The sequence below is a fragment of the Grus americana genome, chromosome 18, assembly GCF_028858705.1.
Source record: "Grus americana isolate bGruAme1 chromosome 18, bGruAme1.mat, whole genome shotgun sequence".
NCBI lineage: Eukaryota > Metazoa > Chordata > Aves > Gruiformes > Gruidae > Grus > Grus americana.
In genome coordinates, this window is record NC_072869.1 from 1,599,496 (window position 1) to 1,625,608 (window position 26,113).

General features: G+C 53.9%; 1 protein-coding gene across 1 annotated transcript in view; it reads left to right on the forward strand.

Annotated features, from left to right (window-relative positions):
- The first annotated feature begins 1,199 nt into the window (after positions 1–1,199).
- SLC39A11 (solute carrier family 39 member 11) overlaps positions 1,200–26,113 on the forward strand; it is a 95,650-nt gene continuing 70,736 nt past the window's right edge. Inside the window, exons 1-4 of the mRNA XM_054846829.1 lie at positions 1,200–1,262; positions 2,327–2,440; positions 3,489–3,527; positions 10,809–10,967. Coding sequence (XP_054702804.1) covers positions 2,333–2,440; positions 3,489–3,527; positions 10,809–10,967 — 306 coding nt within the window. The 5' untranslated portion in view covers positions 1,200–1,262; positions 2,327–2,332. The remainder of the gene's footprint in view (positions 1,263–2,326; positions 2,441–3,488; positions 3,528–10,808; positions 10,968–26,113) is intronic.

Here is a 26,113-nt window from a genome sequence, read left to right on the forward strand (position 1 = left end):
GGGGAGGGGGGCGTGTGAGTTGATTTTGCTGATGTTTCTGCATGGAGCCTTGCTGCCACCACGACTGTCCCCATTGTCCGGGGCTGCCCACACGTCCCCAGGCAGGGACATCCCTGCCAGCCGCCCCCGGCAGCGTGCGGGCCAGGCTCCCGCGTCAGCGGTGTCCCCACGGCCAGCCCCGCCGGCTCACCGGCTGTCCCCAGCATCTCCCACGGCTGGCTGGGGAACCTGGGGTGGCAGGGGGAACTCCACTTGCTCCGTTCCCGCGTCCCTCCCAGCTGGCACCTCATGCTGTATCTGCCTTGTTACGGGAGGTAATGAAGGATGCAGGCAATTATAGGGGGAGATTGATTAAATCCTAAATCAGCGAGGTTTCAAATGGCCTTGACCTTTCCCAGCTGTGGCAGGGGAGGCTGATCAGAGGCTTTTGAAAGATAAACACTCTAATAAAGAAGGGTTATGTTACAAACGAGGCAGATGTGTCCTTCTGCCACCCCCGGCACCCTCTGGTGTGGCACAAGCAGGAGGCACCAGCAAGCCCCAAGGCTGGCCGGGCTCCCTCTGCCCCACGGCCATCGGCGTAAGCCCCAATCCCTCCTGCCAGCGCCGCCGAGCTGGTTCTGCCCCCAGCCCGTCCGGGGCTGCAGGCTTGGGCACCGCGTGCCCCGCGATGGCGCTTTGAGGGGACGCCAGCGGGTGGGAGAGGACACGGCCGTGCCCGATGCACCATCTGAAGGCCGTGCTGGGAACGGATACCAGTGGTGATGGGTGGGGGGTTGTTTCCAGCAGGCTGCCATGTGCTGATAATTAAGGTGCAGCCTCTGGTTGTTAATGAGCGCGACTAATTGCACTGCACAGGCACAGCTCATCACACCGATGGTGGGGTCACGAACATGAGCTGCTGGCTGGCAGGAAGGAGCAGTCTCAGGGGGACGCCAGTCCAAAGCCTTCATGCAGCCCAGTGGGAAGCCCTGTCCCTGTCCGGGGCTCACCCTGTCCGGGGGTCACCTTGCAGCGGGGGGGGGGGGGGGGGTGCTGCGCCGTGCCCGGGGGTGGCAGTGCCAGCTCACTCCCTTGCCGCGCCCGCCCGCGCCGCCCGCCCGCCTGGCTCTCTCGCCGCCTCGCCCTCCCGAAACGCAGAGCCGCGGGCGGCCCGCCCCCGCCGCGCTCCCATTGGCGGCGACCGCGGTGGTGGGCGGGGCGGCGACACGTGTGCCGGCACCAGGAAGTGGCGGCGGGGCTGCGGTGGCGAGCGCCGGGCGGTGAGCGGGGCCCGGGCCTGGCTCGGCGGCTGTAGGGCCCGGGGGTGCGGGCACTAGAGCCGGGGTGCCCGGGGCTTGGGGAGGCCCGGTGGGGTGTTGGGGTCTCCACCTTGGGCCCCGGGGGGGGGTGGGCTCGGGGCGCTGGGGGCCGCGGGCTGCAGGAGCGGGGGTCTCCCTGTCTCCGGGGCCGGGCAGCCGCGGAGGAGGAGGGGGCCTGGCTCGGGCAGCCACCCCGCAGGGTTTGGCAGCGGCCCTGGGGCAAGGCCGGGGGCCTGGGAGGGCCTGCAGGGGGGGAAGGAGGCAACAGCCTGTGCGGTTCTTACGCGTTTATAGGTAAATACGTGTGCATTTTGATATATTTACATATGTATGCATGTGTGGTTTTTATACATATATCTGTAATTATGCACATGCCTGTATTCCTGTATTTTTGTTCCCGGGCGTGCGGAGCACGGCTCGCTCGGATTCCCCCCCCCCCCCCCGGTGACTGGCAGCCCCTGGGGCGCAGCCCTGGGCCCTGTTTGGGTGCCCTGTCCTGGGACTCGGCCCCCCCCCCCCCCCTTTTTTTTTTTGCTTGGTCCTTGAGCCAGGCACTGCGAGGGCATTCCCCTTCAGCGTGAGTAAAATTGGGTTTTGGCACAAATAAGTGCCACCAAGGAGTGGGACGTGATGCCCGTGCCTGGGAATCGCCCGGGGACGTGGGCCGAAGCGTCCCCTCGCTCAGCCAGGTTTAAGCACCATTTCTTTGCGTTTCTCTGGAGCTGCTGGGCCCTGGTGTCAGCTCGGGGGGGCTGAGCCCAAAATTAGGATGGGGTTGTGCGCTGGATGGGACGTGGTGTGTCCCAGCCCTCCTCGGTCCCTCCTGCTGCTCTGAGCTCAGATTAAATTGCAAAGCCTTACTTAGGGGGAAGAGAGGCGGTGCAGGGCGGATGGTTGAGCTCACTCTGTCCCCTTTGGTGAGGAGGGGTTTGGGCTGTGCTCCCCATTAACCAGGGAGGAGTTTGGGGGTTATTCTCTGTCTTCAACCACCAGGCGCTTCTCCTGATGCACCTCGTCTCTCCTAGGTCAGCATGATCCCTGGGCACGGGCCGGTGATCCAGTCGGTGCTGGGAACCTTCCTCACCTGGGGGCTGACGGCGGCCGGCTCGGCACTCGTGTTCGTGTTTTCCAGCGGGCAGGTGGGTGCCGGGATCACGTCCCCCATCCCGGGAGGCGAGTGGGGTCCGGGGTGGAGGGCTGCGCTGAGCTCATGGGTGATTTGGCTGCCTGGTCCCAAGTGCGAGGAGCTTGACATTGGCCTTGGGAAGGTCCTGGGGCAGTAGGAGGAAAAATCCATCTCATTTCTCTCCTGTGTGTCAACACAGAAGAGGAGAAGAAAATCAAATTCCTGACGTGGGGCTGTGGTATGTGCTGTAGCGCAGCTCACGGGAGATGGGGCAGAGCTGCAGACAGGGCTCTGCGTTTGGAACAGCAGGTTCTCCTCCTGGAACCTGGTTTTGCTGCCACGTCTCCAGTGCAGGATTTGGGTCAGCCTGTGCTCAGAACGAGCAAAGTGCTGATCTTTAAATCATCTTGTATTCCAAAATTAGAGGCCTCCCTTCCTGTTGTGTTCAAAACTGCCCGGATGGATTTATTATTTATGCCTCTCTCTTGTGATGATTTATTCAGGAGTTTGTTGCAAAGTGAGATTCCCTTTGCAGTAGCACATTGGTTTTCTTCCTGGGGGAGGGTGATGTGCTAAAGAAGAAAAACTGCACTGGGAGTGAAGTGGGCAGGATACGTGCTGGGTTATTGGAAAGCTAATGGCTTTGGTTATAGCAGCCTGTTATTAGAGGAATCAAAATCTTCAAGGGTGGGGAAATGCAGGGCAGCGTGCGCAGATGGGCAGGAGAGTTTCTGGTTTACCTTTGCGCTCTTCAGAACGTTTGGTGTGGGTGCTGGATGGGCCGAGCCCCGTGCAGGCAGCGTTGGTGTGTTGAGGGAGTCAGGATGCGTTGTGGGCTCTCGGTGATGGTGGGGTGCCATCACCCCACGATGGTGGGTTCCTCTGCGTGAGGAACATGGTTCTGGCCTCAAAGCTCAGAAATCACTGGGGTTGCAGAGATGGGGAGAAGAAAGTTATCTCGGTGCAGCTGGCTTCCCCCCTTCGTGTGGTTTGTGGCGTGGTTGCACTCCGCTGCTTCTGCCAGGAGTAAATGGTGTATTTTGTGTTTGGTTTTTTTGCAGAGGCGGATCCTAGATGGGAGCTTAGGCTTCGCCGCAGGGGTAAGTACAGCATCCTTCTACTCGTCATCGTCTCTGCCTGTGTTCTCCTGCCGACACCTCTGAAGCCCTGCCACGCTTCCTTTGGTTGCCCGCTCGTGTTAGTGTTTCTCAGATAATTGCCTGAGGTGCAGGTGGGGCAGGGAAGAGCATGGTGCCGCGCTGGTCACGTCTTGTCATGTCTCGGTGCCTCTTTGGCGAGGGTGGAGGTGGCGTGAGGGGGTTCACGAGGGTGTTGAGGTGTCCATGCTGGATTTGGCTCTGGAGTTAAACTCTTCGCGTTCCCTTGGGCTCCTGAATCACTCCTCCTGTAGCGCTGGTGCAATGAAGGTGGGCAGGAGAGCCCTTGTCCTGGAGGCTCATTTGTGTAGCTTGTTTTGTGCTTCTCGCTCTCCTGCAGAGCATGGGTGCTTTAAGCCCTTGGGAAAAGGGGGAGTAAAGACATTGCAGCTCTACATCACGAGCACACACTAAATGTGGGGCTTATTGCATCTTTCTTGAAGGAGGACATGAAACTGTGTGGCTTGAAATTGTGTTGGGACTCGTGAATGTAGATGTTCTCCTGCTGCCCAGCTGCTGGGGTGATGGGGAGCATGTGGAGGCTCATTCAGACTTGATAAATCATGTTTGTTGTCTTCCTTCAGGTGCGGGAGTGTGTCTGAGAGCTTGGGGGATGTGCTCTGGGTGGAAGGCACATCTTCCCAGGGCGTGTGGCTGGTGTGCAGGGCTCTGCCAGGTCCCGTTCGCTGTGTCCTGGCTGTGTAGCTGGCACCTGGAGCGTGGGCGATGCTGCCAGGTTTTGGGGTGAACCAGGAGCCCGGCAGCGTGGGTGATCTGTTCTGCTGCGTGCAGTAACGCTGCTCCTGTCGAGGCTGTGTGTGAAGTGGGGCTCCTTCCTCCCTGTGCACCCCCAGATGCTGCTGATCAAGGGGCAGTTTGACTGTTTGCAGCTCTGGAGATCACAGGTGCCTGAAGCAAAGCCAGCTGCACCGAGCAAGAGCCTGTCGTGGTGGGTGACATGAAATGCTACAAAGCTCCGTTTGCTCTTGAGCAAGCTTTCCTGGAACGTGCCAGCAACCTGCTAATGATGTGAATAATCCAGCTCCTCTACTGTAGCGGATTCTCAGACCATCATTTATAAATGAATCATTTGTGTTAGGAATTGCCCATTCTGGAGCTTTCCTCTGTGGCTTGATTTCTGAGCTGTTTGTCTCTGGAAGACACACCCTTGTCCCTGCGAGCCAAGTCAGAGCCACAGATATGGTGTCCAGGAGATGCTGCTGGGGACAGCGTGGGCTGGGCTGTCCCCTCGCCGTGGCACTGCTGTCTCCCGAAGCAGCTGGCGTGACCATCCCGCAGCTGGGGAGGTACTGGGGCACAGTGGGGTGTTTGCCCCGGCCGAGGGCTGGCTCGGGTGTTGCCCCAGCACGGCATGATGTTGTCCTTGCCACGGTCACTGCGTCACCCTGCCAGGAGCACTGAGTCATTCCTGCATGGCAGAGGTGTGGCTCGGCTGGTGAAGCAGAAGTCCTGCAAACATTTGCTTTTCCCCCAGCTTCTTTCAATTTGCTGTGCTCAAAGGGAAGGGGAATTTTTTCTGGGGTTGCTGCAGTGTCTGGAGGGGAACGTCAGCAAGGAAACCCATGGTAGCAGGTCCCGCTGGCAGAAGGTGCTGCCACATAAACCACCCATGAGCTGCAATTTGTGAAGGTTTCTAGGTGGCGTTTATAGGCCTGAGCTGCTGAAGCTGTTTGGGGTGAGCTGCCGCGTCGTGCAGGGTCGCTGTAGCCCTGCGGCCGCATGGCCAGGACCACTCTTCCGGAGGCAGATGCCAGAGCTCCCCAGGTGACTGTGCCATGGTTTGTTCTGGGGCTCCCTGGGAGCAGGTCCTTGCTCGGGGATTGAGTGTTTGGGTGGCAGTGATGTGGCAGAAGCACCAGAGGTTGGTATTTTTTATCCTCCCGTTTGCTCCAGATGTGCCCATAGCTCTTTGCCCAGTGTTTGCCAAGGGGCTGGTGTATCCCCCTGCGAGGGCTGCGCTCCATCCCGCACCGTGATGCCGAGGGGGGTTTGCTGGATGTTACCCCCAGGCAACAGGCTCCCCCTGAGTGTTTTTGTGGGGTTTTTCCTTTTCCCAGCTGGGCAGTGTTGTAATCACTTGGCCAGCAGCGTGCTGACTGTGTCTCTAGCTCATCCTTACCCGAAGGGGTTTAGTGTGAGAAGTGTTTTCCTCCTGCTGCAGACGGGGAAAGTGCTAGTGATGTGGGTGCCTGGTGGCTTTGCAAAGAGTTCATGGAGAAGCTGGAGGAGAAACCACCTCCTGTCCCAGCCCTTTGGCAAGAGGGACCGTGGCCGACAGCTCCCTGCACGTGGGTGGAAGTGGGACGGCAGAGATGGGACGTGGCGCTGGAGCGAAGTGGGCTGCAAACCTGAGCCTGGCTGTGTCCGAGGGGGAGCAATGGAGAGGGAACCCAGGTGGGCCGTGAAATCTGTCTGACTGGGACGAGGGGCAGCTCCTGCCTCATCCAGGCTTTGTGCTGCAAAACTGGTGTCAGGGGAACCTCAGGAGCAGCGCGGCGGTCTGTGTTTTAGCAGGCTGGCTTCGTGTAGGGGAAAAAGCAGGATGTGGAGCAGATGGTTTTGAAACCTATTTGTACTCTTTTCTCTTTCTTCCTCCCTGTAAGAAGTGTTTCTTCAGACAGTGACTGTTGCTCTGATCGTGAATTACTTCTCTAGCTCTAAGGGATTTCTGTTTAAAACACTGTCTTTGATGTAGATCTCTTGCAGATACGTACGGGCTGTTTCTCTGAGCACTGGGGTAGAGAGAAGCAGAACTTAACTTCTTTATCTCTGCTCTGAAATCTGGGCTGCTGGGTTTAATTAAACTTCCCCTGGGCTCTGTCAGAGCCAGCAAACCTCCTCCTCCTGTGCTTTCGGAGCAGGTGTTGCTTCTAACCTTGCTGATCCCTGATAGTCACCCTGGTTCCAGGGAGCATGCATTGTGCTCTCCGAGACCAGGATGGCTGGTGAAACAGGGTATAACGGATGGTTCTCTCTCCTGTTGGTAACTATTCGCCTGCTTGTCTTCTGGGAGCCTGCAAGGCAAAATAAAACCAGAATGAATTAAAAACTTCTCTACCACTGCTGAGCCACGAGGATGACATGGGATAGGGATGTCCAGGTGACCTCTGGTTGCTGCGGCGTGGTGGAGCTCAGCTTCTTCCAGCCTGGTACCTCCGCTCGGGTGTCTGAGTGTTTAGCTTCTCTCTGCCTCAGTTCCCTTTCTGGAAAACATGAATAATAGAAGGTTTTGTATGCAAAAGCCTCTGAGGTGATGTGTTTCCATGGAGACAAGGCTTCGCTTGCTTGGGCAGCTGATGTGAAATTCTGGTTTTTCTCTTAATTCTTGATATTCTTAAGTAAGACCTTTTTTAGATGTTCTGTGTTATCTCGGTGTTATCCTGGGGGTGCCGTGCTCTCAGACATCACAAATGCTACATAAACACTTGCAGTCGTCCTTCCCTGCAGCCTCGTGTGGCTATTCCTCTTGCTGGGTCACAGTTTGATTTCTTCTTCTGTCCCAGGTGAAGCAGAAAATCGTAAAGACACGCTCTTTAAACTGCACCAGGCATGTCTGGTATCGAATATTCCCTTTCAGTGCTGCTTAGAACAGCATTAGTAATTTACACAGGTCTGCTGAGGCTGGTTCTCGTTGTTGGAGCCTTAATGAAGTCAGGCTAAAAAGTTTGGCAGGGAAAGTGTCCTGCTGGTCTCTCACCTTCCACTTTTTTCCCATCCTGCCAAGGGGATCTCCTTCACTCATAAGCGGCTTGGGTTTTCTAATCCACTATTTCCCTTGAAGCTGCCGTTCTCACTTGATGATCACGCAGGAGCGTGATGAAACGTCCCCTGTGCGGGCTGAGCTGGGGCAGTGCTGGCTTGGCGGTCCAGGTGGGGGGGAGTGTGGGCACCCCAGCGTTTGGGAGGGCACCCCAGCGTTTGGGGGGGCACCCCAGCGTTTGGGAGGGCACCCGCACCGAGTCCCTGCCTGGGAGCAGATGCTGGTGCCCAGGGGTCAGCGATGGAGACCCGGCAAGCCCTGGGAGAGGTGTTGGGGCACAGTGTGGTTATAAATCCTGCTGCCTGGCATGCTTTGAGGGTTTTACATCAGCGTGAGGACACAAACCTGGGTCCAGTCATTTTCTGTGGTGCAAGGCAGTCGGGTTTTGAGCCTGGGTTTTGCCTCCAGTAACACCAATATATCCCAGGGAAGGATTTGGGCTCCCCTCAACTTGGGGATGCTTCAGATATGCAGCTGCCTTCTACGTGCTTTCTCCTCCCCCATCAACTGCAGCTTGTTTTCCCAATCCCAAAAGCTGGTGGATTTATGGCATTGTTACATCTTGGCTCTGGAGCACGAAGCCTCTTTGCGAAAACGTCCAAATCCAGTTTGGCAGGAGGCGTGTGTCCCGGTGCCAGCGAGCCGGCGCGCTGTGGGTCCCCTGCTCCCCATCTTGGCTGGGCTGAGCGGGGCTGGTGCGAGGGGAAGGCTTTGTGCAGAAAATCATACCCTCTGCTGAAGTGGCTTCATCTTTTATTGATCTGAGGGGAGCCCAGGCAGGCTTTCTCTCGAGTGCGTGGAAAGGGGAAATGAAGATCTTTTATTCCTGCCTTTGACACCGACCTGCCTGGTGACATTGGTGGGGTTTGGGTTCCCATCCCTGGCTGGACAATTACAAAGATTTGTAACTGAGTGTGATTTTTTTTTTTTTTTTTTTTTGTTACTTAAATCAGCTCACTGGCAGAAATCCTCACCCTTTTGTTAGTTCATGAGCATCATCTGAAAAGGGATGCTGCTGAACCAGAGGGGTAGGTGCCAGCCCTGAGGCTGAGCAGGGCAGGCAGGAGGTAGCACCCCTGAGCAGGACCTTGGCTGCTCCCAGGCAAGCCCGTGTCCCTAAACCTGCGCCTGAGCCCAGAGACGGGCTGTGAGGGGGCACGGGGATGTTGGCCCTTCTGCTGGCCGCTGCACGGCGAGGACCCCGGCTCCCCTACCAAGTGGGGTCGGGGGGTTTCCCTGCATAAAAGGGTGTAGGAATAAATCACTTTTCCTTCCCAAGAAATTGAAGTAGGTTGGTGCAGTCCAGCCGTTTGCTCCTTCAGCTGGTGAGGCTGTGGTGGCGTAAAGCTCTGTTGTCGTCGTCTTCCCCCAGAGCCCGCGTACAGCGAAGCTGGTGGGAGCTCCGTTGCTGACTTCGGTGGTGACGGGATCTGGAGGCTGAGCAGTGTCAGGCCTCTGTTTTCCATGGGGAAATGATATCTTAACATAAGATGACAATATAATTCTGCAAAGCCTTTCCCTGTTGCTTGTGTTTCCATGTTGGGGTGTGTGGTTGTTTTTTAAAGGAGATGGCATTTGAAATATGAAGTTTGACAGCCGTGGTTAAGCCTGACATGACAGCCTGCTTTCTTCTTACTCATAGCAAGCTGAGATTTACACAATCCCTCGGGGACTGGTGTCTACAGCAATAGGCATCTCGTTCCTTCGTTAAAAATTATTTAAAATGTAATAGTTTGTTACGCACTTCTCTTCTGTGGGCGAATGCTTGTGCCGTGAGAGTGGGCTGAGCAGCATCTCTTCAGGGCATCCTGCAAACGGGACTTGGGAGGGGTGCTGGATGGAGAGGTGTGATCACCTTTCCTGGCAGCATCCTTCCCACTGCTGTGTCCGGGCTCGCTTTGCTCACTCCTGCTGGATCCTGATCCCGCACCCCTTTCTCTGTTGAAAGCTGCCCTTCGACGTGCTTCCCTGCTCACAGGCAGGGCTGGGAAAGAGCTCGGAGCATCGCCTTGTGCACCCCGCGGACCGTGCCCACCCATGGCAGGGCAGCGGGTGCTGCTGCTTCTCTGCCCTTGCTGGTGCAGACCACTTCCAAAGCCTCACACAGATCTCTCGGTGATTTTTTTTTTTTTTTTTAAAGCCCATCCGTGGTTGTCTCGCTGACTTGCTTCCTCCCGGTGTGTGGTGGGACCGGTCCCCAGCGCTGGCCATGGCTGAGCTCCCATGGAGCTGAATGGCTGCAGGGAGAGAAATCAGGGCCAAGGTGCTGCTACGGGTGTCGCGCTTGTCTGATGGCTTTTTAATTAACCCAGCCCAGTACGTTGTGTAACAGAGGAGAGGAAGAGATAAGGTGATAAAATGCATGTTAGTATTATGTTCTTTAGTATAAGCTTGTGATACTGGTGCCTTGCTTGGCTTTCTGCTTGCTACACTGAGCAACCAACTCTGAGCAGGGCTGGGTTGGAGATCCCTGCAAGTCCCAAAGTCTGTTTTCCTATGGTCTTTTGAGGAACTGTTCCTTCTCCCTCCCTGCTAAGCAGCAAGCAAGGAAAAAAAGCACTCTGCTACTGGAAAGGTTTATTTTCCTGGTGCAAACTGTGTTGGTGAAACACCACAGTAGGACTTTGGCAGCACTGGTCTGTGCCAGGAGCTGGTGTGTTGCTGTTTGGGATGGGAACTTGTCCTCCTCCCATCCTGGATCAGCATCAGCCCGAGCGTTGGTGTGTGCAGAAGCAGAGGAATTGCAAAGCCCTCGTGCTGCGGTTGCTTTATTTTGGGATAGCAGGGTTGGGGACCTTGGAAGCTAAACCGCAGCTGGCTTTAAATCTGCTGTAGCAAAGCCGTGGTGTGCCCTCAGCTAGCCTGGAAATGTCTCCAGACGTTATTCAGTATTTATTCTTTTCCTGCATGAGATCAAGGCTGTGTTTCCTTCGTCTTCTGCCCACTCTGCAGAGAGGCCCAGAGCTGGGCACGGGAAGGATTTGGTTCAGCCCGGCTTTAGCTGGGGTGCGGTGACCGGTGGGGTCACAGACCCGCTCCTGTTGCTGCAGAGCACCCGAGGGGAGGGCGGTTTTCCTGCTCCCACCCGAAGGGCTGTCTGGCTGCGCTAATCCCACAGAAAATCGCCCTAATGAGCTGGTGTGGTTCGTTTGCTGCCTTGGACTTTTGAGCCAAGAAAAACACTCTTGGTGAAAATGGGGGAAAAATCCCTCACTTCTCCATCCTTCAGTGATTTATTCCATCAGGAAGTGGGTTTTGGTGGCTCTGCCGGGTTGCAATGGCCGCATCGCTCGTGGGGGCGAGCGCAGGGATTTCCTTGGCTGGAGGGTGGGCTGGCAGCGGAGGTGCCGGCGGTGCTGCCGTGCTGCTGTGCCACAGCCGGTGTCAGACCCTCGCAGCATCGGTCCCTACACAGTTCTCACTGCTCCCCTTCTGTCTCCCAGGTCATGCTGGCTGCTTCCTACTGGTCCCTCCTGGCCCCGGCTATCGACATGGCCGAGGAGTCCGGCAGCTTCGGAGCCTTCGCTTTCTTCCCGGTGGCTGTGGGCTTTGCCCTGGGAGCAGCTTTCGTGTACTTCGCTGATCTGCTCATCCCGGCACTGGTAAGTAGGTGTTCCTGGGCTGGGGGGCTTCTGCTCTTCCTTCGGCTCTGCCGTGACAGAAGCCGGATACAGATTGGTTTCTATCACAGATTTAATGAAACTGTGTTTTCTCCAAGACCTTGGGTGGCTCTGGCAGTGCTGAATGCAGCTTTAGGCTGTCTGCGCTCTTTTTTTTTTTTTTCTTCCTTTTTTTTTTTCCTCCCCATGCTCCTGCTTTTGTTCTTTTCACTGGCAACACTTCGCAAACAGTTCAGGTGTGACCTTCTGTTTCAGCCCAGGGGTTTAATTTGCAGAGCTGCCAACCCTCTAAGCATTTCAAAATTGAATGAACCATCCTACTAAGAGTATTATTGAAAAAATAAATAAATTGGAAGCTGTTGGATTTTTACAGCTGAAAAACACAAGAATGGCTTAGTCAGTAAAGATATTTTCAAAAACTTCCAAAGAGCTTTTTAAATTTTTTATTTGTTTTAGTGGAAGGAGAGATTATCTGTGGTTATGAGTAAGGAGTGTGAGACTTTCCGTTTGAAGAGCGGTACAGGCTGGTAACCCCAGTGTCCAGGGGAGCCTTTCCCACTCCCGTGCTTTTTGAGCCTCTCATAACTGGTACAGTCAAACGCATCCTCAGCTATGAAGAAAATTGCTTGGTATTACGGTGTGTCGCTTCCAGTGCAAATGGATGCATTAGAGTAAAGAACGAATAAATGACACCCCAGCGGTGTCAGACGGCTGAAAGCCTGGCCCCCCTCCTGCTCTCTCCCTGCCCATGTCCCGGCTCTTCTCGGGGCTCCCAAACCCTTTGCAGGATGTGATGGGGGGCTGGGGGCTGCCGTTGGGTGGCTGGAGCTCTTGGAAGCTGCTTGCCATCAAACCCTGCTTTTTTTTCCTGCTCTGTAAACCGAGGTCCCTTGCTTGTGTGGCCGTAGCAGTGAACGCCCTCGTTCCAAGGTGCTGGATGGGGCCTGGGATGTATTTGATCAGCTGCCCAAAGCTGATGTTTCCCAACAGGGTAGACAAACAGTTGCACCACAAAACCTGCTTCTTCCTGATGGCCGGGTTCGGCTCTGCTGCGTTTTGAAATGGGAGCGTGTGGAGGGGGAAGAGTGTCGGGGGAGTGAAATTCTTGCGTTGCAAAGAGCAGGATGGAGCGGTGACAAGGGCGGCCGGCATGCACAGTGGCAAGCGTGACGGTCTTGTAGGGAGCAGCGCAACATATAACAAATATACAATTATATCTGGCTTTAAATCCAGTTCAAATATCGATGGGAGAGGAACTGTTGCCTCCTCTGGCTCACACAACTGTTTGTGCCACGTGGGAGAGCACGTGCCACCGCATGCTTGTCCCACAGCACTTCTGGTAGCCGGTGTGTGTGCTAGCGCCGAGCTTGAAGAGGATTTTTATCCCGTGGCTAATGCTGCTGCCGGTGCGTTTTGCTTCCTGCAAAAGTGGGTGTCCCTGTGCTGGGGTGTCCCCTCCAGCCGGATAGCGGGCAGGACTTCTGGGCTGCTTTAGGAAGAGGACAGGGTACCCTGAGACTTGGCGAAGTTATGAGGGATGCCGTGGAAGGAGCACAGGTAGAGGTTAAAGCTGAATGTGTTGAAATGAAAATCAGCGAGTGCCTGGTCAGTCCTGAGCCATCCTCGAGGCTGTGCTGGCAGGGGAGTTTGGCCCAAGGTGCAGCTCCCTTCCCTTGGAGCCCAGACTTCTTGGGAGCCAGTGCTGCTCAGAGAAGGGTTGAGGCATTGCACTTTGATTCCAGCAAGTCTTGCTTCTTTCTAAATCTGTTAAAATCTCAGGGTTGTTTCCTCCCTGCACTTAGTCGAGGAAGGGATGCTGTTGAGCCTGGGGGGGTGCTGGCCCTGGGGGGGGCAGGACAAGGGATCTGTTTTTAGCAGGCTGCTCTTTGCACAGAGAGCTCTCTCTCTGCCTGGCACTCTGTAATTGGTTTGCTGGATAGCAACAGGGAGTAAAAGCTTTTAATGACTCCTTATCGCCCCAGCCCTGCTCCCCGGGCAGGGAGCAAGCCTTGGCTCCTGCTGCAGCCCCATCAGGAGCTGGGCGGCTCCGTGGTACCCGAGTGTTTGCTCAACGGCAGAGCTGAGGCCGGTGAGAGGGTTAAACCTCCAAGACAAACTGGTTAATGATGCTGAACAGCTGTAGTCATTACATTCCTTACAAAAGACAGATCTAATCTATTACATCTTTATCTTTTGCCGTTTCCCCGCGTGAAGCCTTTAACGTGTTTGTTCGTCCTTTAGCAGAGTTCACGGAGGAGATGGCGGGCTGGTGGAGGACAGCAAACCACAGCGGGGCGTTTGGGTGTGCTTGGAGAGTGAGACCATTGCAGAAACGGACCTCAGGAATTCTTAAAAAAGGGGCTCTCCCTTATTTTGCCAACCATCTCCTCGCATGTCACGTTCAGCCAAAGTGGGTCTTTACCAGTTGCGCTGGGTTTGGCGGCGGGGGAGGCGGTGGCAGAGCCGGTTCTGCAGCAGGACATTGCTGTAGTTTCAGGAATATTTTAAACCGCTAATGAATGGCCTTCCTATCTCTTCCCTCCGCTGGCCCTGGTGATGCTGCAATAGGTTTCTCTCCTTTCTTCACTCTAGTTTAACCTTATGGCTGCTTTTAAAATAAGAACTGGCTTTAAACTGGTATTTGAGGAGGCTTCTGGATGGAGAGGGGCAGGTGATGGGTGGTGTATGAGATGTAATTGCCTTTACCAAAAAGGTTGGAGGCTGAGGGTCTTCAATGCCAAGACCCAGAGCCTTTGAGGGAGAGTTTACTTAAAAATACTGCTCAGCGCTGTACGTACCTGATAGCTGAGTAGCTATTTTGGGTCTACTGTAACACGTAAGAATGCTGGAATTAAGTGTTATTGTTCTCATCCTTCAAATCTGTCTTGCAGCTCTGCTGACTTGGCTGGGTTTTGTTCAGAGTGTGATGTTTTATTGGGTTTCCGTGATGGCTTTCTTGCTCTGGCCTCCTCCTTCCCAGAGGAATCCCGCACGAGTCCAGAGGACGTGTCCAGCCCTGACTTGGGTTTTCAGACCGTCCCCGGCTGCTTTTTCTCCCACACTTTCACATGCACGCGTGTTGTCTTTGTCTTTGAGCTGCTGCATCCCCTGAGGCCTCTCCCAGCGGGTGCTGCAGGCTGTCGGAGTTCCTGGGAGCATTCCGTTCCCGCAGACAGGACGCTGGTGGGATTGGGACGGTGGCATGGGCTGGGAAGAGCAGGAAGCAAGCTGGCCGTAGCGGGAGAAAACAAACCCCTCGTGGGCTGCACGTCACTCGGCCGTACCTGCCTGCCCACGTGCGTACGTGCTTCTATTAACCGCCTTATTCTTTCCGCTCCCCAGCTGCATGACTCCTCGGCTCCACGATCATTAGTCTAAATAGGATAATGAGGCTTAATCAGCTTTATCTCCTCTACCTCTAGGCTTCATCTTGCTCAGGAACATCTGTCCGCATACAGGAAGCAGCTCTATCGCTCCCATCGTGGTGGGTGCGGGTCTGCAGCCGGAGCTGAGCTCGGTCCAGGACCCGGATGGGTGCTGTGATGTGTGGGGGTCTGGGGCAGCCCCGGGGTCTCCCTGGGAGAGCTGATGAGCGTTGAAGGTGGCTCTGGGGGAGGGAGAGGAGGGCAGATGTTGCAGGAGAACCAGGAGTTAATATATAATCCAGGGAAAGAGCTGATGGGCCATTACTCAGTTATAACCAGGAGCCTGCCAATACTTCTTGTGTAAAAGATGATCAGGGACGGGAGGATGGGGAGCCAGGGCTGTAATTCTGTCCTGGAAATATCATCCCAATTGGATTTTTAATTTTTTTTTCTTGTCAGCTAGATACAGGGTTTGTTGTTTGGTTTTGTTGTTTTTTACTCTGAGTACAGAGTAAATCAATAAAGCCACACGTGACGGGTGGACCATTCCTTAGATTTAAAACAAATAGTACCTAAAGAGCCTGTTAAGCCTCTCGCCTGGGTTGATGTGAGCTCTGTGGGTGTCAGTGCTGGCCCCAGCGCGACTGAAACCCCTGCCTGGGGTCTGGGGCTTGTGTTTCGTACCCGTTTTGAAATATTTTGGGTTGTGGTTTGCAGCTGCGTAACGGTTTTCGTGAGCAGGCTGAGGATCTTCGGGTAGGATGGATGAGAGCGGAGCGGGTGCAAGTGTGCGTTCCTCCTACGGGATGTTTGTAGTAGGAGGCTGGATCCGATTAACCCTCTCAAAATGTGCTCCTGCCCTTTTCTATTTTTGCAAACAGAGGCTTGCAAGCTTTTTTGAAATATAGTCTGGGACTGGGCATTTTGCACAGTGAATTTTAGGCTATTTTTGGTGAGCACTCTTGGGAAGGATTTGAGAACTTGATAAACAGATATCCGAGGGATGCTCTCCCATTTAATAAGGCTGGTGCCTGTCGTTTGGCTCAGAATGTGCCTCAAGGATGTATATTTTGCTTTGTAAATCTGTGCAAGTCACGTATCGGGGAAAGCTGAGAATAGTGTGTGGATGGTGAAGCTGCAGGAGGGGGGAGGAGAGACCATCGTGCCCGCTCCAGGTGTAGTTGCATGTAATTTAAAATTGCGATTTCTTTCTCAGGGCTAAACCACAGCTGGATTAGACCATGGGAAGCATCTTTTTTGGGGGGGCACTAGGTGGTGATTCCACCCATAGGGGTAACGAGGCAGGGCCATCATTAGTGCCGTGGGTGCAGTTTGAGGATGTTGGTGATCCTCCCCGCTCGGCGCTGGCAGCGTACGTGCTTCTACCCGGCAAAGATGAAGAGGTTTTAATACTGTTCTCCCTTCTGATTTGCATGGAGCTGGATTTGATGGGTTAATTATTTCATGAGGCAGTAAAAATGTGCTGGGTCTTGTCACTGGTGTTAATTTATAATCAGAATAAAGGTTCCTCTTATGCAATTTGCTAATTCCTCCGAGACATGCCCATTGCAAATTCCCATTCTTAATGTGCTTTTTCCTGTTCATCTGTGACTCCTAGAAAGTTAATTAGCTGCACATCCTCATTGCCATAGTAGGTAGAGGCTTTTTTGATTCGAGCATTAACCAAGGGACATGCCTGTGTGCGGGGCATGTGTATTTTCTGTCTTATTAAATTTTTTGAGCGTGGGACTGAAACACTGTCCAGAGCAGCCCGGGGACCCAGGCGTGGTGGCGTGGGTGGCATCTCGCCGAGCTCAGCCTGGCAGCTGGATGTCTTGGGCCACATAATCTAGGGAAAATGATCAAATAAAGGGGTTCCAGTGAGGTGGTTTTGGTGGTCTGGGCCATGCAAAGTGACTCTACCCTTTTTTACGTACAGACTGTGTTCAGTCTCTCCTGGTCCGTGCTCCTGGCAGCCCCTGCCTGCTGGCTCCCGCTGCCTGCAAAGCCTTCCCGCATCTCTTCATCGCCCTCCCGGCGAGAGCTGAGCTGGCGTGGGGATGCCTGGATGCAGAAAGCGGGAACGGGAACACATGTGGGTGCACGATTGTAAAGCTGTGTCTGGGCCATGCTCGTGCTGCCCTGAGCGAGGGGCTTAGATCCCCTCAAAGCTGGGGTGCTGCGGGAGATGAGCCTTTGCCTTGCAGGGGCGTGAGGATGGACCAGAGGGACTCGGTTGACATGGGCTTGCGTGAGCCGCAGCTTGACTCATGCATTCCTGGTTTGCTCTGATTTCCCTTTGCTTAGGGGAAAATAAATAGCAGCCCTTCTGTTTGTTTTGTTTTGTGGCATTCTGGCCCTTTTCCACTGGCTCTGGAAGGAAGGAAGGATCCGGCTCTGATGACTGCGGAAGGGCAACCTTTTTTTAGGAGCCTCATCAGGGAATATGGCAGAGCCCTCTGTTGGGAAAGGTCCTTTCCCTTCTAGCCCTAAATAAACAGGAGTACCTGGGCATGAGTTTGATTAACTTATCAAATAAACCCAACTTTTCCCAAGGCCACCTGTGGAAGGTTCTGGATCCTTGTGGGACTGATGACTGGGACCAGCTCACCCATGTCCTGTCCCAGGCGGGTGGCCAGGGCAGGGTTTCAAACGTGATCCCTGGTGCTGACCTCAAAGCTCACCCGTGGGATCCTCTGAAAGTCTCTTGTTAGAGTCCCACTTCTCGAGGCCAGCACCCAGAAACTGCTAAAGGTTTATTTAAAATCTGTTTGCCCGTATGATCTGTGGAAAGCCTGCCTGCCTCCCGCCCCTTCCCTGCCCGTGTGCAGTGGTTTTAGTGACTGAAAGCCAGTTGTTGCTGAATAGGGTGAAAGTATTTGCAGAAAAAGCACAAAGTTGTAATTATACTAATTTTTAGAAAAGCATTTTGTTTTATTAATGGAGGTAAAAGGTTATTTACTTCCAGAGTGCAATTTGTCATCTGCTCTTAATTATAATTCTCTGTCTTATTATGCATTAAGCATTTCAAAAAAATCATTACATTTGAAGCCCTGAAGCTAGAGCTAAAGAGCAGAGGTGCTTTGAATCCAAGTCAGGGTTAAATTCCCCTCCCGCCCTCACTGGGTTTGTGGGGACAATCACTAACTGTGCTGACAGCAGCTGAAATCTGGAGCAGTTTGACGGCGCTTGCAGCAGCGTGGCAATGCGGGCTGACAGCAGGGTTGCGCGGGGAGCGAGGAGGTGAAAAAACCCTGCTGTAAAAAAAGCAGGGACTGAGAAAACCTGGCTTAATTGCTTGTTCAATGAGCTCCTGCCATTGCTGCGCTAGGTACACGTTTCTCCGCCGTTCCCTTCCCCGTTATGTACCTGTGCCCGTGATAAAGCACCTCTTTCCCCGCTGGTTACCTCGCGTGGGTATTACCGACTGACAGGGCTGGTAATGTGACGTGGGGCTTTTCTTCCCTCCGTGGCTCAGCCTTTGCTGATTGAATTTCAATTACTTTTTGGGGCCTGGCTCGGAATTGTAAAAGGGGATAAATTTTCCAAAGGGAAGAGCACGCTTGAATACTAGATCTCCCCCGAACCTGCCAGAAGAGTTTGGCTGGCACTGTGGGGAGGGATGCATTGGTGTTGGGGGGGGGATGTTCTGCTGGATTCTGGACAGTGTCTGACCTTGTTGCTGATTGAATTTGAGCATACTTTTTCTTACTTTAAGTTTTAGCCGTGGAATGAGTGACGAGCAGGGTGTGGGTGCTGACCTGCTGCTTGCAGCCAGGTGTGGACAGGAGGGAGCACCCCGGGGTGACACCCATGCTTCACGTTGGATCGGCTCTGTTGGTGGGAGCCTCCTGGGCTCTACAAGCCGGTGGGGATGCCAGAGAAACTTCAAGCTCCTTTCCTTGCTGCAGTGATGCTCTACACCCTGCCTGCCTCCAGGCTGGCTTGGGGAAGGAGTCGGGAGTCCTTTGCCTCCCTTGTGACTGTGGCACTGGTTCGTGGTGAAGAGCCAGCATCACCTGTAAGACTCGCTCCCATAGCATCTGTCCTCTTGCTCCGAACACCTGAACAAGGCCCCGTTTATCCACGAGCACACCGAGTACTATGGATGGTTCCTCGGCTGTTCTTTGATCTTAAAATCTGCCTTTGAATTTGCTCATAGCATAACCCCAAATTAATGCCTTCACTGTGAAAAGTAAACCTGCCATTAAAATGACAGAGAAGCAGCGAGTGAGGTTGCAATTGGTTGGGTGGTGAATGTCGGGGAGAGGAAGGCTGCTTTCACGGAGATCACAGAAAATATATATGCACAGATCTATAACTGCAGCACAATGCCAACTTCCTCTCAGGGTAAACTCTGACTCACCCAGGCTGACTTGACACGCTGTCTGCTTTGAAGACGAGCTGTACAGAGTCAGTTCTGTGCCTTGCGCGTGTGTCCCCGTCCCCAGGGAGGACAGTCCTGCCGCCAGCAGGCGGATAGATAAGTTGCTGCCTTGCGATGCTCGGTGGATGCTCGGTGGCCGCCCTTTGGCATGAACGGCTCCGTGCGATGCCGTTGTAGGTGCCCTGGGTGGCTGCTGGTGAGTGGTGTAAACCAGACGTTTGCTCTTGATCCAGTGGAACATGGTGCCTTATTCATAGAGTGATAACCTGCCGGAGAGGGACACGCTGTTGGGGAATTGGGGGGGGAAATGGCTTGTTTGTTCCTTTCTGCTCAGCCTGGCTGAGGCTCCTCTGCCGGGGTTTGGACCTACTCGATGCTCTGGACACGTGGCCGTGGGGTGGTGTGTCCTCTGGCTGTGCCAGTCCCAGGGGGGTGTGTTGGGGTGGGCTACGCTCAGGGTGCGAAAATCTTGGTGGTGTGGGTATTCTTCCCTGTCTCGCCCCATCGTGTTCTAATTATCCAGGAGGTGGTGAAAGTGATGTGACTTTAGTCTGTTGTCCACAGGCTTCGGAGCTAATGCAAACTGAAAAACTGACTGGATGAGTCTCCTCTTTGAGTTTCAGGCTATTTGCAGGCTTGGGAAAGCGTCTCGCTGTTGTTTTGCATTTTGTACGTGTTTTTTAAGGCCTGTCAAGACTTTGTACGTGAGGTACATACTACACATATAAATCCACGCTATGAGGGCTGATTTCAGAGCTCAGTTTCTGGGCTTTAGGTTGTCTTGGTTGGAGTCCAGCGCCCAAATGAGTTAGCCGAGAAAGCTTAGGACAAGTCCTGCCCGTGGGGCTGGTGGGAGGGGAACCAGCCCATTCCCCAGCTTGAAATTCAGCCGTGTCCTGTGGGACAGTCCCAGATTTACTGTCCTGAGCTCCCGAAGGAAGGGAAATTGGTTAGCTTCTCGGTCGTGGTAATCAGGAAGTGCCTCGTCCCTTATTACGCCTCTCTTCTGTAATGAATTAACAAATTAATTGCACTAGCTGAAGAGAATGAAGGGCCTCGCATGGATTTATTGTGCTGTGCTTCAGGAAGGTGTTTGAGGCTCCCCTGACTCTGCTGTGGCTCCTGCAGAGGAGTCGGCGTCTCTCTTGGGCTTTGGTGCTATTTTAGTAATTATGGGATGAGCAAGAAGCGGAGGGGAGAAAAAGAGCAGGAATCACGGCCTTGGGAATGAGCGGGCTGGGGCCTCGGAGGCTGCGCTGGCGCCCACGGGGCTGCGATGCTCGGAGGGGGATGCAGGGAGAAGGGGCTGCGCCCCAGCGGTGCTGCCTCTCCATCCGTCTGCCGGGGACTGCTGCGTGTCCACGTCGCTAATTGCGGGTCTAAAAGGAAGTTGTGTTTTAATGTAACGTAATTAGGCGGCACTGGCATGGTGTGGCTCTTCATTTGAGGGGTGATGGATCGCTAGCTGAGCTCTGCTGCATCCCGCCAGCCCTCCCAGGAGCCCTCGCCGTCCCCTTTCCAGGGCTCCTGACATCCCACCCTGCAGCGGGCAGCCGCCTGCTTTGTTCACCCTTTCCCATTAATTCAATCTGCACTGATAGCAAATCATTACCGAGGAGTATATTGTGTAAAAATGAGCTGTTAATTGAAGTTTTGTTTGCTTTTTCTCTTACCCTTGCAAAAAGCCTTGCATAATAAAGGACTGTAAAAATACATGTTGCCATGCTACAAATATACAAGGTGGGAAGGGGGCAGGGAGAGAAAAAAGAGGTGAAGCTGGTCTCCATTAGACTTTAATAAGCATGTGGAGAAAAAGCTCTTGTTAATCCCATCTGAGGCTTAAAGGTTTATTGCTAACAATTAAAATCTCATATTGTAGTGCTGACTCGATGCCACAAACCTCTCTGCTGCGTCCTGCTGAGCAAGCCGCGGGCGTCGGGGTGGTGGTGATGTGTGGGGCAGTCCTGAGGGAAATATCCCTGAGGGAAATATCCCTTAGGATCCAGCTGCAAGACTGGCTGTAACAGCCAAGTTTCCTCCCAGCAAACAACTGGAAGTGTATATACATCCTAACTGGTTTTGATGGGCAGCATCGTGTGCTCAAAAACTCCACCTGGAGCAACCAGGCCTTTGACAAATAAAGGTACTGGTTGTGTTTTGAGGCTTCTCCGGGCTTCCTGGTGGACAGGAGGTTGGTGACACAAAACTGCTCCTGCTGTTGCAGAGGTGGGTTTTGTTTGTTTAACAACTTGGTTTTTTTTTTTTTTTAAAGTTGCATGGCAAAAGCAGCGAAAACATTCCTGTGCTTTTGTTTTTGCAATGGCAAAGGTTACAAAAACGACCTCCTTTCTGCCATGTAAAACATCAGTGTTGCAAAACATCACGTTTTGTAACAAACCTCGGGGGTTTCCACCAGAGCCTGGGAATTGCATGTGTGTTGCCCCGGCCCCGCTGCCTTCCCAGACCGGGTGCCAGCAGCATTCCTGCTCTGTTTTTCCTCCCTCCTGGAAAGTTCAAAGCCCTGAACGTGCCAACGAGAAAAATCCTTACATTTGTTTTTAATAAGAACGTTGCTTTGGCCAAAAAAATGGATCGGCCTGTGCCTGGCTCCCCTCGGAGCCCCTCGTGCGGCTCGTGGTGGGTCCGGGGCTGGTGCCGGCAGCGATGCTCTCGGGGTCCAGCCGTGCCGGCCGGGAGCAGGTACCCCAGCACCCTCTGATCGGGAGGGCTGCGTTTGCCTGGCATGGGCTGCGGGATGCATTCCCCTCGTTCTTTTGGAGAGCACGTTTGGTTTATTTGAGGGTTTGCGGTGTTTTTTTGATAAATTTGTTCTTTTTCCCTCCCTAGTGCTGGCAGACTGAGTGTTTCTGGGTGTGCTCGGTGCTGTCGGCTTGTGAGAGCACTGCAGGTTTTGGCACGGCCAGGGGTCTCCCACCGGCTGCTCTGGGACAAGGCAGTTCCCAGGGAGCCCCCGTGGCCGCTCTGGGGTCACCCTGCAGGACACCCCGGCTGTCCCCACGCTCCCGGTGACACGGAAGGGAGGTGATTTATTCCCCCTGCCCTCAGCTCGTCAGCAGAGGCTGGTGATTAAAGCGGCTGTTTGCAATTTTCGAGAATTATGAGTTATCAAAGTGGCTGATAATTAGCAGTGAATAAAATGTACTTGCAATAATATTCCATTAGTTACAGATAAACTGATATCAGCCTTCCTTAATATTCACTTAAGCTTCCCTGTTTGCAGTTATTAGGGGAAGGCTCTGGTGTGGTGTTGCTGCCAGCTGCGCTGTCAGGATGCGAAAGGCCCCCCAGCCTGACGTGATCTGCTCGTGAGGTGCTGCTGGAGCAGATCTGCCGTGAAAACGCTGAAATTTTTGTCTATGGATGAACCTTTCCTTCCCAATTCCCGCGGCAGCGCTGCCATAGCTACGAGCCTCCTGCCTGCCGCAGGCAGGGCTGCGTGCTGGGCCGGGGGAGGATGCGGGGCTGGAGGAGCCAGATGGAAGATGCTTGGCGTGGGAAGTGGGGAGCCCCCGGGCCTCCCCCCCCCGTGCCTGCTGCCATGGCTCTGGAAAAATGGTGGTCCCGGCACAGGCAACAGGGCTGGCGTGGGGGGGTGTGCACGGCCAAGCCGTGGGGAGGGCTGCGGTGCTCCGTGTGTTGCAGGATCAGGCCCTTGTGGTCTGTTCCTTCTCGGGAAATTGGGTTTCATGAGGATGCTCTCGTGTTAAGCGATTGCCGGATCGATCGTTTGGCTCCTAGGCTGAAACCCTGCCTCTGCTCAGGGTCGCCCCGGTGCTGAGCAAGCTGGTGCTGGTGGAGTTCCAGAGGGGCTCCGGCTGTCATCAAGGAGTGATTTCCATCCAGCCCCGTCACTGGCTGGGTAAGCGATCCTGACCCGATGCAGCGCTCGACTCCAGAGGTGCTGCTGGTGTCGTGATGGGACAAGGATGTATTTGGGACCTGGCTGTTCGGGTGAGGGCTTGGGTTGGGATTTGTAGACCCCAAGAGCTGCTGATGTCCACCAGCAGCAACGAGTGCTTGTGCGATGCTCCCCACGTGCTCGTCTCTTCCACGTGCCTTCTCTGGTGTGGTTCGTCTCCTGCTGCTGTGTTTGGCAGCACTTCGAGCCTTCGGAGGACGGTTCAGACTGCGGCCTCTGGTTGCACGTGCTGTGGTTTAGGTTTTATGAAACTTCAGGTGATTGAACTCTAGAGGGGAAAATGGGGGAAATCTGTCTCGCAGCGTGATAGACAGCGCTGACCCAGCTCTCGTTAGCAAGCCCAAGAAGAACTGGCATTAAAGTGCCTTTTGGTCTGCTGTGCCCATTACTGCTGCTCCTTCGTTAGCAATCTCCAAATGAAAATGCAAACCAACGTGTACCTGACACACTTGGAGACCCTTAAACTTCCATATGAAAATAAATTCTGCTTTCCATCTTCGTTACGCAGGGTTTTGTTGATGTAGGGTTGGGGTTACTCGCTGTTACTCTGGCAGCTGGAGCTGTAGCGGTGGTCTGGGGTGTGCTGGGTGTCCCCAGGTTTATTCCCAATTTATGGGGGTGCAGTCTGTCTCATCAAAGGGGTTTGGTGATGCTGGTGGGACCCAGTTGTGACCCCGAGCAGTTGGACCTGGCTGTGCTGGGGCACGGGGCTGCCAGGCACCACAGGAAGAGAAATATGGGAGATTTGCTTATGTTCCGGAGCTGCACATTGGATGCTATTAATCATAAATATGACTGCACCCACTTCAGGGTTGAGGAGAGCCTTTTTTTATTGCATGGAGTATTTAAGGTTGCACTTGAGTTGTTGATTTTAGTGTTTCGAGTGGGGGATTGCCAGTGATCCCTGGATTTGAGAGGAGCTGCAATTCAAGTCCTCTTAAATGTGTGCCTGCTAGCCCCTTCCCTTAACCCGTCCCCTCGTGCCAGGCCAGTATTGACCAAACCCATGCTTTTTTCCCCCTAGAAGAGGTGGAAGGGACGCGTTGGCTTTGGGGATGCTGTGCTAGGGATACGTGGAGCTGGCTGACCATTTTTCAGAGGGATGCTTGGTGGTATCGTGGCTTCTGGTCCTTGCAGAGCGACGTGGAGCCTTTGCAAGGAGCCATCCCTCCGGGGAGTTTGGGAGCAGCGGGACCGGCCAAGGGCTCAAGAGGTGAAGCCGAAGGGTGCCGAGGGAGGGTGGGGGAGACACGGGGGTGCAGGCGGCTCGCCATCGCTCACGCCTTCGTCGGCTCTCGGTGGGTTACAAACGAGCGCTGCTGGCATGGGGTTTCACAACTGCCGCTGTGCCCGCAGAGGTTCGCTTGGGAGCGTGGAGCCCTTGATGTGTTGTTTCAGATAACAAAATACCAGCCTGTTGTTTTACATGCAAATGGGCGCTCTCTGATAACTAAGTGCTTTCTAAGGGAGCTCTCTTCCTATCCGATCCTGTTTCATGTTTTTAACATAAATCCATTTATCTGCCTCAGAAAAGCCGGGCGCTCGCTGCTTTGTGGCTGCACAGCCTTTGTCTCCGTCCCCAGAGGTGTCGGGCTCTGCACAGACGTGCAGAAGCAGCGAAGCCAAGCGAGCGGCGGATGCACAGAGCTCGCTGGGGGCACGGGGGGGGGACACGCTGGGTCCGTCCCCGCAGCCGGGGCAGCAGATGACACTGGCTGGGGACGTGCAGCATCTCCCCTTCCTGCCTTGCTCCCCACCCCTCTTTTCTCTTATCACTCTCTGGTCTCTGATCTGTTGTCACTTTCTCTCTTAATAAGTGTGAATGGGAGCCTCTGGGCACCATCGAAGCATGGCTTGTTACTGTCTCTTATTATCTGTGTTAGCTCCTGGACAAGTTAGGAACTTTTTTGTTTTGTTTTTAATAAGGTGGTAAAAGATATTCTATTTCTTTTTTCCCCTTGAGGTGCTTTCTGCCATTATTTGATGCGTTATGGTCTTTGTTTCCCGTGGCTTTGCGGAGCCTGGTCCGGGCATTTGCTGGGTTAAAGCCAGTAGGAAGTTACACGGGAAGAGCAGCGTCACCGACCTTCCCAGAGAAGCAGCACCTCCACATCTGGTACCAAGTGATCTACCCAAAGCCAGACCATCAGGTTTTGTCATCATGATTTCTTTATTAATTTCTTTATTCTCCTTCACTGGTCAGATGGGGAAAAGCAGATTACTTCTTAAAGGTGTCACTCGCTCTTCATTTCTTTTTAAAATTGGATTCGGTTCAGTTAGCAATTTGTGCGAGAGGTCGGCCGGGCAGCAGGATGCAATCTGAAATCCTTGCTTTGTCTAAAAGTGAGCAACTGCTGCCGCCTCCGTGTCTCACCCCTGCGCCCTGGTGATGGGGTGATGGCCACGCTGCCGGGGATGCTAGCAGCAGAGGGGCGTGTTTCCATACAGATTAATTTGGGATTGCCGCAGCTTTTGGGTAACAAAAGCAGGATCTGCCCGTTTAGGCGGGTGCTGGTGGAGTGGGGTTCTTCTCTGCTGTCTGCAAAGATACTGATTTTTTTTTTTTCTCATCTGCTTTTTCACGTGGGGCTGTGACAATCTAATGACCTTTCCGTTGTAGCTCTGCGAGCAGAGCCGAGCGCGGTGGAGACTCCCGTGTCCCAGAATAGTTTTCCTCCTAGCTCCACAGGTCTTCCTGTCCAAGTCTCTCATTGCATCAGGCTTTTTGAAATAATCAGCCCCTGTGGTTATTTCAGTTAATGCTAATTAGTGGCATGAACTAATTAATGTGGGTTGACTTTCCTCTTCTCTTTCTAATGCTTTTTTAACCCACTGACACATTCCAATTAAGGGACTCACGCAGGGACCGGACTGAAATGACTCAGAGCAATCACAGTTGGAATGAATCGTGTGCTTTACTGAAGGTCACTAATATTTTTTCAAATTGCCGGCGTTGCGTATTTGTGCCTGCCAACAGGGAGGTGACCTGACCTTACAATAAGCATCTGAAATATCTTCAAATTTGCCTTCATTTCGGTGCAAGCAGATTTGTGGGTACCACATCGATAGGCATTTGATGTGCTGAGAATGGTGGCACAGAAAATAGCCCTGGGAGGCTTCTCATCAGGACTGCAGACCTTGAGGCAAGTGGTCTTGACCTCGCAAGGACCTTGCTTGTTCGCATCTGTAGCTGAGCAATGGTAACAGAGGGCGTACGCTGAACGTTACCCGCCTGCTCGTGCTCATACAAGTGATTTCGTTTCCCCTTGGTTGGGTTATTGTAACTTGCGGAGTCCTGCGGGCTCTGGACGTGCCCTGGGCTCGCTTCCCTGCCTGTGCGGACAAGTTGCAGTTGAGAGGCAGCTGTCTTTGGGCTGGGGGGAAGCCACAAATCTGCTGGTGACAAAGCCTGCAAAGCTGGTGTTGCAGTGTTTGT